Raw genomic sequence first — 12,862 nt, 5'->3', positions numbered from 1 at the left:
TGCTTTTGTTACCTTGACACTAAATGTGGAGAACCATGTCTATTACATAACAAAGCCGTACGTAAAAAGATAGATGTGAGAGCACTAAGGAGCCTGCAAATGAAAACAGACTGTAAAATGTGGAATGCTTGTTCTGCAGGGAGCACTGAGAGACAGACACTAAAGTCTGTAAAATAGATAATATAAAATGTTGATAGTCCTTGGCTTTTAAAAGGACTAAAATCAGCATAAGTTATTAGAAAGCACCAATAAAAATCATAGAAAATTTTGGGTGGTGGAGGAGAGTCGTGTTTAATGTTAAGAAAGATATTGTTTTGGAATTGCATTAAAATACAGGATTCATCTGGGGATGCAGGGGGGGGGGGTTAACTATTATTTTGGTGCATATGATCTGGTTTGATATAAACAGAGGCAGGGACTGCCCAGTGACATACTTTGAAAACTGTTACATAGTCCATTAAAGAGCTAATGACATTAAACAGCTCTCTTTTTACAGGCTATGGATTCTGAATCAAAGAACAGTTTCATAGGAAGCTTTATTCAGCCACCAGATAAGATACTTCCTGCTGCTTTTGCTTATAGAGAATCAAAGAAGTTGGCAGCTGTTGGTGGTGACAGGCCTTCAATCCCCAATAACCAAGGTAAAACCAAAATATGTCTTTAAAGTGATCTTTTTAATTATCCGTGTGAAATCTCTTGAGCAAGCTCCCTGTTCTGTTTTACTCCGTTCAATGGCTTGTTGCGATTATCAGACTGCCATGGAGACAGGATGTATATGTGTCCTGAGGGAGCAGTCTCCCTGAAGTCATACGTCTGGAATGGAAACTGCTGCAAGTCTTCTGACATCCTCATAAACTTTGGCTTTGAAAATTGTTTAGCTTAAAATCATCAGACTTCCTCTAAAAGCAAAGGAGAATGCTTCAAACTCAACAGGAGCAGCTCTTGACTTTAAATACAGCAAAAAAAGATCAGTAGTATGGCACGCTGACTGGAAACTGGCTTTGTGTAGTGCTATTCAACTCTCTATAGCTTAAAATCACTTCTAAGGTTTTTTGTGTGATATGATTCCTTGGGAGAATTTGTGCATAAAGCAGACTCTCAGGAAAGTTAGCAGCATATTTGTCTGTGTGAAATACAGATCCACTATGGTTGTCCTGTGTCTCAATGGATGGTTACTCTCTGGAGCTCGCAGGACAAATGCTAGGTGGCTTAGCATGTCTGGAGGGGTCGGTGAATGACAAGGATACCAGACTTGAATTTTCTATCATGGACAACTTTGCAATATTGCACAGGCATAGCCTGTGTGTGTGTGTGCATGTGATCATTGTTCTTGCAGTTTTTTCCCCATATCAAGAATCTGTGACTTCTGTAATAACCTTCTGTCATACATAGTCTGGACTTTTTGGATTAAAATGTTCAGTTTGACGTTATGCAGCTAAGTGCTTAAGTAAGGAAATGTTTGGCATGCCAGTAGAAAGATGGAAGAAGTGGTCCCACTTCATCTTTCTGCTCTCTTGTGTCTAATTGATGGATGGGGCTACGGGAAGTTTTTGAGAGTTGTTATGGAGCTGGCAATAATTGCTGGGTATTCCTCTACTGCGAGAATTGGTGTAGGGAAACTATCAAGGCTTATGAAATGTCAGAAAAGCAGCTCGACTTGTTAAAAAACATGTCTTAAACTTCCACATACACAGTTATGTGTATGTTTTGGAGAGTAGTAGAGTTTTCGTTGTAGCTGAATTTTCAGCATAATTTAGACTCATACAGATTTGAGGCTAAAAGCAAAATCTTGCAGAATTGTTTGTATGGTTTAAACAAAAAATCATAGAATCATAGAATGGTTAGGGTTGGAAGGGACCTCAAAGATCATCTAGTTCCAACCCCCCTGCCATGGGCAGGGAAACCCTCCACTACACCAGGTTGCCCAAAGCCTCATCCAACCTGGCCTTGAACACTTCCAGGGATGGGGCATCTACAACTTCTCTGGGCAACCTGTTCCACTGCCTCACCACCCTCTGAGTGAAAAATTTCTTCCTTATATCTAATCTAAATCTGCCCTCCTTCAGTTTAAAGCCATTGCCCCTTGTCCTATCACTACACACCCTTGTAAAAAGTCCCTCTCCAGCTTTCCTGTAGGCCCCCTTTAAGCACTGGAAGGCTGCAATAAGATCACCCCAGAGCCTTCACTTCTCCAGGCTGAACAGCCCCAACTCTCTCAGCCTGTCTTCATAGCAGAGGTGCTCCAGCCCTCGGATCATCTTCGCGGCCCTCCTCTGGACCCGCTTCAGCAGCTCCATGTCCTTCTTATGTTGAGGACTCCAGAGCTGAACGCAGTATTCCAGGTGGGGTCTCTTGAGAGCAGAGTAGAGGGGCAGAATCACCTCCCTCGACCTGCTGGCCACACTTCTTTTGATGCAGCCCAGGATACGGTTGGCTTTCTGGGCTGCCAGCACACATTGCTGGCCCATGTTGAGCTTCTCATCCACCAGCACTCCCAAGTCCTTTTCCTCAGGGCTGCTCTCAATCCATTCATTCAAATAATTCAATACAAGAAACTAGACATTGAATCATTACCTTTGAAACAGTAAAGTTTTTAAAATGCATCCTCTATTGAAACGTCCTTTTGCATCTAATTTCCCCCCTGCTCCATGTCCTTTTTTTTTTCTATCTGCACCAGTTGCATTACACCAAAACTTTTGACCTAACTTGGATGATTATGTTCCCTGCTTCTGTGTAAACAGAAGTCCTAGGGTTTGTTATACTTAATTTGCCATGATTTCTTTGTGCTTGCTACCATTTGGAGTGAAAATAGCTTTGCTCATAGGACCTGGTCTTTATACATCAGTTACGCAGTAAACCTGCCTCTTTTCTCCCAGATACGCTCTGAGTATGTTAGTGTGCTGCTGGGGAATGTCATTTGTTTTAGGAGTTTTCCTAGGGAGAAAGTTTAGGTAGTATTTTGCTGTTTGAAGTGTTTTGTAATAAATAAATAAATTAATAATAATAATAATAATAATAATAATAATAATAATAATAATAATAATAATAGAAACTGTTACTTAAGGTGAAACCGTTGCGTTGTTTGCTAGCTGTGGAGGCAGCCCTGAAAACTCTACAAGAAAAGATCTGCCGTCTGGAGTTGGAGAAGTCACAAGCTGAAGATAACCTGTGCAGCCTCTCCGTAGCAGCTGCTCAGTATAAGAAGGCCTTAGAGCATGATTCCTACAAAAAGGACATAGCACAGCAAGAGCTGATGCAACAGAGGAAAGGTATTTCTCTTGAGTGACAAGGCGTAGCCACAGCAACTCCAAGACTGCATAATCCAGGGAGCGTTTGTTTGTTGTGACAAACTGCTAATTAATGCACCCCCTCTTTCTTTTTTGTTTCAGAATTGGGGAGGGGCAGGAGTCTGATAATTGTGAAGCAAGTTGAGATCTTGTTTTTACATATATTAACCAAGTATTGCGTAACACATAAAGCTGTTTTAAAGAATAAGCAGATTTCAGGTGGTACATTTAACTCCTACAATAAGCAAGCAGCTGCTTACATGTATAGTACTGCTAACTTGAGAAAAGGGAGGAGAAAGGAAGAAAACAGATTCTGGTTAGATGTCTGCTAATATAAATCAAAGTAACTGCAGCGCTCCCACCTTTGGAATTCATACTAGGGACTAGCTCTGAAAAAGCATTTAGGTTCTCATGTATTATATATAAAATGTATTTTAACTACATGGCTTTTTCAGACTAACGAAACTTTTCTTGCATGTTTTGAAGACAGAGAATTCCTCAGTGAAATGACAGACTGGCTAAATGTGTAACTCCCGTTGCTATACCGAATGTCTTTGTTTCTCTCTGTAGATGTAAGTGTGCAGTTAAACGAAGCACGATCCCGCTGCTCCCTGCTGGAGAAACAGCTGGATTACATGAGGAAAATGGTTTCCAGTGCGGAACTGGAAAAGAAAATGGTTTTAGAACAACAGGTGAAGCCTTTTAGCATGCTAACAAGGTAGTGATAAAAAGTATAGAAATGTGTAAGATTTGAACTTTTTTATGGCCATCATTCTTCCTCAGCTCTGCTCAGGATGGTAGCAAACAGAAGCAATTTACTGTCTGACTGGCTGATGACAACTATACAATGAATTGTGTGAAAAGACTCCCTAGGTGGAACTCCTAATGAGCAAAACCGTGCTAACACTTGCACATTTGGTAGACAAAAAGGCTGCTGGAAACTGAAGTCTTCTTTGTCTGCCTGTTTTTTTCAGCACTTTACAATTTAAAAAATATTAAATTTAAACTAGTTAAACACATTTACTGCAATGTGTTTGGGGTTTTTTTGAGTCTGAAACAATTTTAGTCAGCTGCCAACTCCATTCTTGCTTACTTTTTTCCAGGCCCAGCTTCAGAAGGAGGAAGATCAGAACCAGTTAGAACTGCATGCAAAACTTGACAAGCTTGAAATGCTAGAAAAAGAATGTCTTAAACTTACTGCTACTCAGAGAATTGCAGAAGTAAGCATGCATGGAATGACAATCTGAGAGTCATTCATTTGATATAATTTGTATAGCATATCGTTAATAGTACTAAGTTTTGCAAAAGTTTCCTCTGTTAAAGCTAAGATCCTAAAGCACACCTGACTGAATGCCACCTTGGCTTCATTTTTCAGTCTGGGCTTTAAAAATTCCTGCAGTCTTGTTTTATCCCAGATTATAATTGCAAGATACTTCAGACTTCTGATTTGGCTTGTCAAACTGAAGTGTGACTAGTCATTCTTGTCTTCAAATTCAGGACAGGATCAAACAATTGGAAGAAAAGCTTCGTAAAAAAGAGCATCAGCTTAAGTTAATACAAGACACAACTGCTCAGGTAGACTAAAAAGATTTTATTTAATGTTATTTTTTATTACTGAAGAAAGCTAATCTCTCTGTCCAAAATACCTTTTTAAAATTTGCATTTAAACTCCATATGTTTATTACCAGGGAGGAACTCCTGGAATACTACCTAGACCAGTTACAAATTACATAGTAGAAAGCTTGTGCCAGGTGTGTTGCATATCTCAGTCAAGGAAGATGCTACTGTGTTTTGTGTTAATGGTACAGTTCAAAGCTGCTGAAAGTGATCTAAGTAGAGAGTGAATTTCTAGAGAATCTGCAACTAAATCAGATAACCTTAACTTACAGTAACTAGAAAGTGGTCATATAAGAACCTTATAGTCATATAAGAACCTATACTTACACTTCAGTAAAGTTGCTTATTCTGTTTGTTTTCCTCTTTTTGTTAAGATCTGCTGAAATCTAATATGCTGGACTATACTTGGAAAAGTCTTCAATCAGTGAGACTGTTACATTGTTCATTAAGTGAGAGCTTGAATAATTCATTATTCTGTGAAGCCGTAGTCAGTTTGTTGGGACACCATCTGAGAGAGGAATATTTGCCAAAGAGAGCAAAACCAAAGAAACCTTTTGTTAAAGAGGCAAAGTAGCTTCAGATATTCCAAACCTCACTTCACTGAGAAGTAGCAGCCATTTTGAAGGAGAGCAGTTGTGGTGGCATTCCCTTGGGGCAGGGTGGGAGGATGCAGAGCTGAAGAATAATATTGAAAGAACCTAGCCATAAATGAAGCTGACAGCTTAAATTAATTCATCACTACTATTCAGTTTTTATACATCATCCGAGGATGATGGGCTTTCATCAGTCCAGGGAGCTTGAAATAACACGCGGATTGTAGCCCAGGTATCTGACCACCTCCAGAATCCAACAGAATGACACAGTTGAAAACCTGCAGGTTTTTGGGTTTCTTGCTTAAGCTGCTTGCTGCAGGAGAGCAGAAAGCTTAGTATGGAGATTTTATCTTCTGAGAAACATAGTAAGAATGACTTTCCCAGAGCTTATCGTCTGACCTTAGCAGTATTATAAACATTTGCTCAAGAAAGGACTTAGGTGTAGTAAACTGAGTTCCTAAAGTAGTATTAGTACCGTCTTAGTTCACTGCAGGATCGATTTAGGTCTGTTGGATCTGGGTTGGGAAACACAGGGTGTGGGGTGGTTCATTTCCTTTTGATGACAGAAAAGCCAGAATAGCCTCACTTTTGTGATGGACCTCCAGCATTGTTTGGCCGGAACTGTTACACATGCCAAAACAAAGTCCTTGTCCTGTGTTTAATTGGGAATGGCTATTATCCTGTTTATCATGGGCCTTTATATCAACTTTGAACTACAGAGCAATCTGAGAATTGTCCAGCAGGTTGACAGGCTCAGCTCTCTCTGCCCCCAGACTGTAAAATCCAAATGTTGATATTCTTTGGATACTTTTATCAGATTCCCAGCATACAGCAGGATTGGCTTATCTCAGTTGCTGGTTGTCGCAGTGGAAAAATACAGCTGCTGCAGCTGAATATGAAGATGAGGACTTCTAAGACAGAGCTGCAAGATCTGCCTGATACCCTGCCATCCTAGTAATCTGTTCAGTTTTTAAGTGTAGCTTATGCCTTCCAAGCAGGACAGTTAATCGTGCCCTTAATTGGTTCTCTTCCATGCATGAAAGAGGAAATTAATTAGACCATGTGATTTCATACTTCTAATATTACGTTAAATGGTTTTCTTTTTTGCTTATTCCTACAGCTTCAAGCAGGATTTGAGATAAACAGAATTTTTATGTCTTCAGTAACATCTCAAAATGAACCTAAAAAGGAAAATGGGAGGAAGATAAAAACCAAGAAGGTAACATGAATGTTTTTATTAGCATACTTTTGCCGATAGCATCTGACTCGCATAGAGATAGGAATTTGTGAAAAACAGTGATGTAAGAGGCACTTGCTTTGTCTGCTGCACTTTACTCCATTTCCAAAGTGAAGAACAGTGCTGAATACCTCTTTTTTTTTTTTTTTTTTTCCTTTGGTAATTAAAACTGGACTAGGGCTGGTAGCACCTCGCTGGAAAACTTTCCTTTACCAGCATGACAATAACCTCTGTTACCGTTTTACTGCCATCTCCCATGTCCTGTCTTAGCTGCCTTTCAGTTTATCTGGGAACATTAGTTTCCAAAGAAATTTTAACTAGGCATCTTAAGATGGTGTGTTTTGGAGGGACTGCTGAAATCAAGAGAATTCATTTTGCAACACATGTTCCAGGTCAGTCAAAATTTTGCATCTGTGGTTTTGCAACTTAAGTAAGCAATGTTCGATTTCTTTAATGTCAACCTATTTGTCCAACTATCTACTAAATGCATCTGGAATAAAATTTACTTGTCTCAGCTGTTGGAAAGTCCCCTACTCCTTCCACATACAGGAGGGAAATTGTTTTTTTTTAAATCAGAGGGAAACTGAGATGATGCATTTCACTGCTTGTTTATTTGAATTTTACTTATTGAACAAAAAATAGTTTAAGACTGTGCTATTGGGTCAACAGATTGAAATTTCTTGTCTTGCTTTTCCTGTCTATCTTGTGGCAGAGAAATCCTACAATGAAGAAAACGCACCTTTCACAATTACATGTAAAGGCTGGTGAACTACCTTTTGTGGCTGGGAAGGTGAGTGAAACCAAATGTTCTTGCTAAGTTGGCATCTACAGTTTGAATAAGTCTCTTTACTGTAATCGTTAATCGCTTCTGTAAACCACTTAATAATTCTGCTTTAAGTCTGTCAGTTCCAGCCATTCCGTTAGTGCAAACGTACAAAGTGTGATGCATACTATGAAGCGTCGCAATCCACGTATCTCATCACGAAGTCAAGGAGGAGCTACATCTGGGATTTCAAGATGCAGTGCACCTTCAAAATCTATGTCCTCTTGTTCCACATCACCTACTGCCACTAGAAGTCTTTTGGACCTACTGTTGGCCATACGAGATGAGCTGGGCCAAATGAGCTTGTGAGTACTCATCCCTGGTATTATGAGTAAAAGTGACTTCGGCTCCACTGCCTGTGGAGCTACAGGTGTACTCGAACCTAGCCTCCTTTAAGTGTAGGACTACTTGTTGACAGAATGGCCTGAGCAGGCCTGAGTGGTAGAATTTTTCTCATTCAAACAATTCTTTCTATCCTGGTGTTTAGCTGATCCTGTGAGCAAGCAACACTCTTCAGCTGTGTTTTCCTGCTTCCACGTCCTGTACTTAACCAAGCTGCTACTGAAGTAGCAGCTGCAGCAAATGGAAAATCTTTCAAGCCTGTGCTTTTTAGAAATTTTAAACATATTCTGAGATCTACAGAGTAGACCAAGAATATTCTTCTGGAGAAGTCTGCAAAGGTGGTGTTAATGTTGAGTAGGCTTGAAGTGTGCAGTCAGTCTGAGTGGTAGAATAGGTTAGTACAGCTGTGTCAGAGATAGTTCTGACACAATAGCTAGCCTGTTACTTTGTCCTCACTCTTTCTGTGTTCTTCCCGTATGTGTGTGCCTGATGGGACTTTGTGCTGAGACAGCCTGGCATTCGTTCCCATTCCTGGTTGGTAGCAGGAGAACTTGCCAGTCCTGTACAGGGGTTGTGAAAGAGGGACAGTCTCCTGCCAAAAAAATGGACAGGGTGTGGAAGAAGCTAACACATTAGATGGGAGCGTGGTTGCTTTCTAGCCACGCAAGTAAATGTGGATTACAGCTTGTCATGTTCTTAGGCATCTTCCCATTAATGCAAACTTGCACAACTGTGGGCCAAAGCTAAGTAGCTGGTCATAGTAGACATGTCAACATGACGAGCTGTGATTTGAACAGAGGAGGATGTGTTGGTTAAACCAGTTAGAGTGTTGACACTTGTTTGAAATCTTTGATGTGGCAAAATTGAAACTGGCCACCGATCTCTTCTTCAAAAAGCTTTAACTTACTCATGGCAATTCATGGACGGGCTTTTTTTTTTTTTACAGCAGCAACGAGTTGTTTCGATTAAACTGTCAAGGAGCAGCAGTTACTCAGAAGTCAGAAAAGCAACTGTGACCTTTTTAAAGAGATTATTTATCTAAGAGAGGGTCTCTGGTTTTAACTAGTTCAGATACCTAGGGATCAAGTAGATATGCACAATTTCTTTTAATTAAGCTGGTTAATTTGATTAACCAACACACCTCGCTGTAAATCTTTTCAAGTAGAATATTTTAGTTTGAATTATCTGTCAGAAAAAACGTAAATTAAATGTACTAGTTTAAACAATACTTTTCTATATTACACTAAGCTTTCAAAGTCTGCACTGAATTCAGCAGGAAGTGAAAATACCATGCTGCATAGCTGCTGTTCACTTTCCAAATTCTCATTTTGCACACTATTACACATGTAGTTGTTATGACTGTGGCAAGGGGGAGGAATAAGATGCACATCAGCTACAAATTTGGAATGAGAAAATCAGACCCACTGGAAAACCTTTTTCTTTTCTAGTGTGAATATATTCCAGATCAATGTGTATTGTGTGAGGAGATAAATAGTGCTAAATTGCTGTACTCTGGACAAAACGGCTAGCAGCTCCTGCAATACACTGAAAGTTTTGGAACAAATGCTTGAAAGTATATCACGAATAATTAGCGTGCCATTCTTGTCTTTAATAGTGGGCATCAAGAACTTCTGAAGCAGATATGGCAGACTCAAGACTCCAAAGTTCGTGAAGACCTAGAACGGGAGCTGGATTGCCTTGTAAAACAAATGGAGATTAAAGGAGAACAAATATCCAAGCTGAAAAAGCATCAGGCTACTGTAAGAATAAGATGTAAACTCTCTAGCTGATAACACTCTAGTTGAAGGCTGCCACAACTCTGCCTCCTGTTGTCTTTAACTAGAATGTCACTGGAGTGCTTGGGCCAGGATGTTCCAGTATGGGTGATTATAACTAGGCTGCTAGGTCAGTGTTCTTGTCCCTCCAGTTCCTTCTTTTGATCAAGAACATGTGCTTACAGCTGGCAGCTGGGTGTCCATGCTAGTGATCTATGATAGTATCTATCTATGCTGCCCTGTGGCAGTTCTGCAATACGGAGCTGAGTTCCTCCATCTGTCACTTCTGCTCTCTGTGTTAAGACAAACTGTTGAGATTTCATTGCTTTGTGTCCCGTCCCTCTGGGAAATGAGAAAGAAGCTATAATTCCTACACAGACTGAATTAAATATCTTTTATATTACTGAAATATTGAAGCTTTCTATTAAGCAAATAGTCTGTTGACCACAGCTTCTCCAAAGTCATACCCAGACAAGCCTTTCAGTTTTGTTTAACTTCTAACCTGTACACATTCTGTTGGTATTTGTTTTAGAGCCATAGATAACACCTTTTCATATGTGCTTGTATAAAATCACTCTTCTGTAGATGAACAACTTAACCCTTTTGTAGCAGTTGGGTTAGAAACAGAATAAAAAATACAATCCATAGTTAGGATAGTTTTCTGTTATTCCATCTTATGTTTCAGGATAAATAGACTCACTTAAGAACTACACTTATACAGAAAACAAAACAAAACTCAGTGTGAGACCTTATGAAAGGGGGACATGATAGTTAATTTAAATCTGACCAATTTTATTTAATTTCATTCTTTGATAGATTTTGTTCACTCAAACCTTTTGTTGTCCACATAATTGCAAGCACAAAGGTGCTTATGTCGAAGTAGAGTTGTGAGAGTTGCTTGTTAAGAATATGGATTAAGGAAATTGACTGTTGAGTCCTCACTGCTGTCTTGGCAATGATGTCAACTGTATTCTTGAGGAGCCGACAATTACGGTGCTCTTCCTTGCCTCAGAATCTTGCTGACTTCATTCTCCAGGAGCCTTAGACAATGGACAACAACTGCACCTTTGTTTCTTCCTTTTGCATACCTTTATGGCTGCAGTCTGCCTTCATTTTGGGACGATGAGAAGAGGAACAGCACATGCAATGCAGTGCAACCTTCTTGTCATCCTTGCCCATTATCAGAGTGCAGATCTGCTGGCAAGTCTTCTGTGCTCTGGTACAGCGTTATCAGAGCACACGCCTTAGAGTCATGGTGTAAATAGCACATTCTTCGTGCTTGTCTGCTTGATTACTGTCCATCATGCCCTGGTTATCAATACAGGCCACTCCTGTAACCTTTGGCCTGTATTGGTTTTTCTCCTGTGTTTACACTCAGACGTTTCTGTTTGTGTTTTGTACAGACCAATCTTAATATTTCTGATGCATATTTCTGCTTTTAGAACCTGTCACACTAAAAATGCTGTAGTCGTCTCTGTGTTTCACAGTTAATAATACGTTCTAGAATGCAATTAAAGTTAATTATTTTTAGAAATGGACTGAAAGCCTAAATTGGCATATGGAATGCTTCCAGCCTAATTCTATCTTTGGGAGTGACCTTTTCATGTCAAGTGCAAGTCAAGACTTTTTATTTGACATTTAAAAAAACATTCTTTAGCAATCATCAACCCTATTTATTCTTTTTTCCAATTTTGTTATGAGGCTTCAAAGTAAACTGCTTAGATACAGTAACTGATAGTAAACAGTATACATTTTATAGGTTTGTTGGAGGGTTTTTTGCTTAGAGTAGTACAATCTGAAATGGAAAAAGACTGCTGTAAATATAAATTTGCAACAGATGATATTCCATCCAGCAAACATTTTTACCTTAGGGAGTGATGAGATTCAGCAACCTGTTGAGTGTGGGTGAGGTCAGTTTTCTGTGATGCTTTCTGTGTGGATGAGGTCAGGTTTTTTTAGTACTTTCTGTTACAGTGAGACAACTGTGTGCAAGGTTAGTAGATTTTAAATTTTTTTAAAATATCCCGTAGAAATCTTTAGTTTGGAGTTTGGTAGAAGTCCAGTAAGCTTTGCAACTGTAGGTCTTCCAAGTATGTAGCATTCTAATTACTAATTTTTCTTCCTAGGTGCAGAAATTAAAGAGAAGAACTCAGAAATTGAAGCAAGGGGCAGCTCATGTCAGACTGAAGTGTGGTGACCAAAAGGAAGCAAAGGAGATTGCAGTCCCTGTAAGGGAAAGTATGTCTAAATCTTGTCCTGGGCAGAAAAGCAGAAGCTCTCTTCAGCTGCTAAAAAATGTACAGAAACTTCAGTCGACACTGAAAAAAGATCGTATCATGTAGGAAAAATAGTTCTGAAGTTTACTGTGTTAGAAGTTTTTGAAATTGTCTAACAGTGAGTAAATTTTTAATTTAACAAAATATCTTTTAAAAATAAAATAGATGTAGCATAGATATAGATATACATTCTAAAATGCCTACTCACTAGGAGGTCAGTTTGTTCGCTTCAGAGTTAACTTTCATGTAGAGTAGCTATCATTCAACTACGCTGACTTCTAATAAAGTATTTTAATGGATTAATGACATGCTTATTTGTTAACTTGTGAAATAAAATCTTATGCGTTTTTTTACACTTAAAATAGTGTGTGATCTTTGATGCCCTGTTTCCCCTGCTGCCAAGGAGATACTTGCAGATTGCATTTCCAGAATGACTTGGGCCAGTGCTTCTATTCAAATAAAAACAGTGGTTTTCCTTTTCTCTAATAACTGAATATTCAGATCATTGCAACTGAGGCAGAAGAAGAGATATTGTCTCTTATTTATATGCAGTTTCATTATTATTAATATTATTGCTCTGCAACCTTTATTGGCAGTCAGTATTACTGAGACAACTAGGAATTGGAAGCAAAACCCATGACATGGTTAAACCAAGACAACATGAGAGTGTTCTTGATACGTACAGGGAAGGGGCCACTACCAAAAGCCTGAGTGCTTATCTTCTCATCAACAGAACCTGCTTCTACCATATTATAAAAAAATTGAGCTGTTATAGAGGAGACCTTGAACTGCGTACCAGTACTTGTTGTGGAATTTGTGATCTCTTCTACCAGAGCTTACAGCTTTCCTGAGTACAGCAGTTTTCTGTTGTTTTAGGTAGGCTCAAGGATTCAGCAAGGAGAAAGACACACG

At 39.3% G+C, this 12,862-nt stretch overlaps 1 protein-coding gene across 1 annotated transcript; it reads left to right on the top strand.

Annotated features, from left to right (window-relative positions):
- The first annotated feature begins 499 nt into the window (after nt 1–499).
- On the top strand, nt 500–12,016 carry CEP57L1 (centrosomal protein 57 like 1). Its single transcript, XM_086631967.1, has 10 exons — nt 500–641; nt 3,090–3,269; nt 3,858–3,979; nt 4,391–4,507; nt 4,785–4,862; nt 6,618–6,716; nt 7,447–7,524; nt 7,633–7,862; nt 9,515–9,659; nt 11,801–12,016. The coding sequence occupies exons 1-10, from the start codon at nt 500–502 to the stop codon at nt 12,014–12,016; spliced, it is 1,407 nt and encodes a 468-aa protein (XP_086488093.1).
- Nucleotides 12,017–12,862: the final 846 nt, after the last annotated feature.

This window comes from Tauraco erythrolophus, chromosome 2 (genome assembly GCF_009769465.1).
Source record: "Tauraco erythrolophus isolate bTauEry1 chromosome 2, bTauEry1.pri, whole genome shotgun sequence".
NCBI lineage: Eukaryota > Metazoa > Chordata > Aves > Musophagiformes > Musophagidae > Tauraco > Tauraco erythrolophus.
This window is presented reverse-complemented; position numbering and strand designations above follow the sequence as displayed.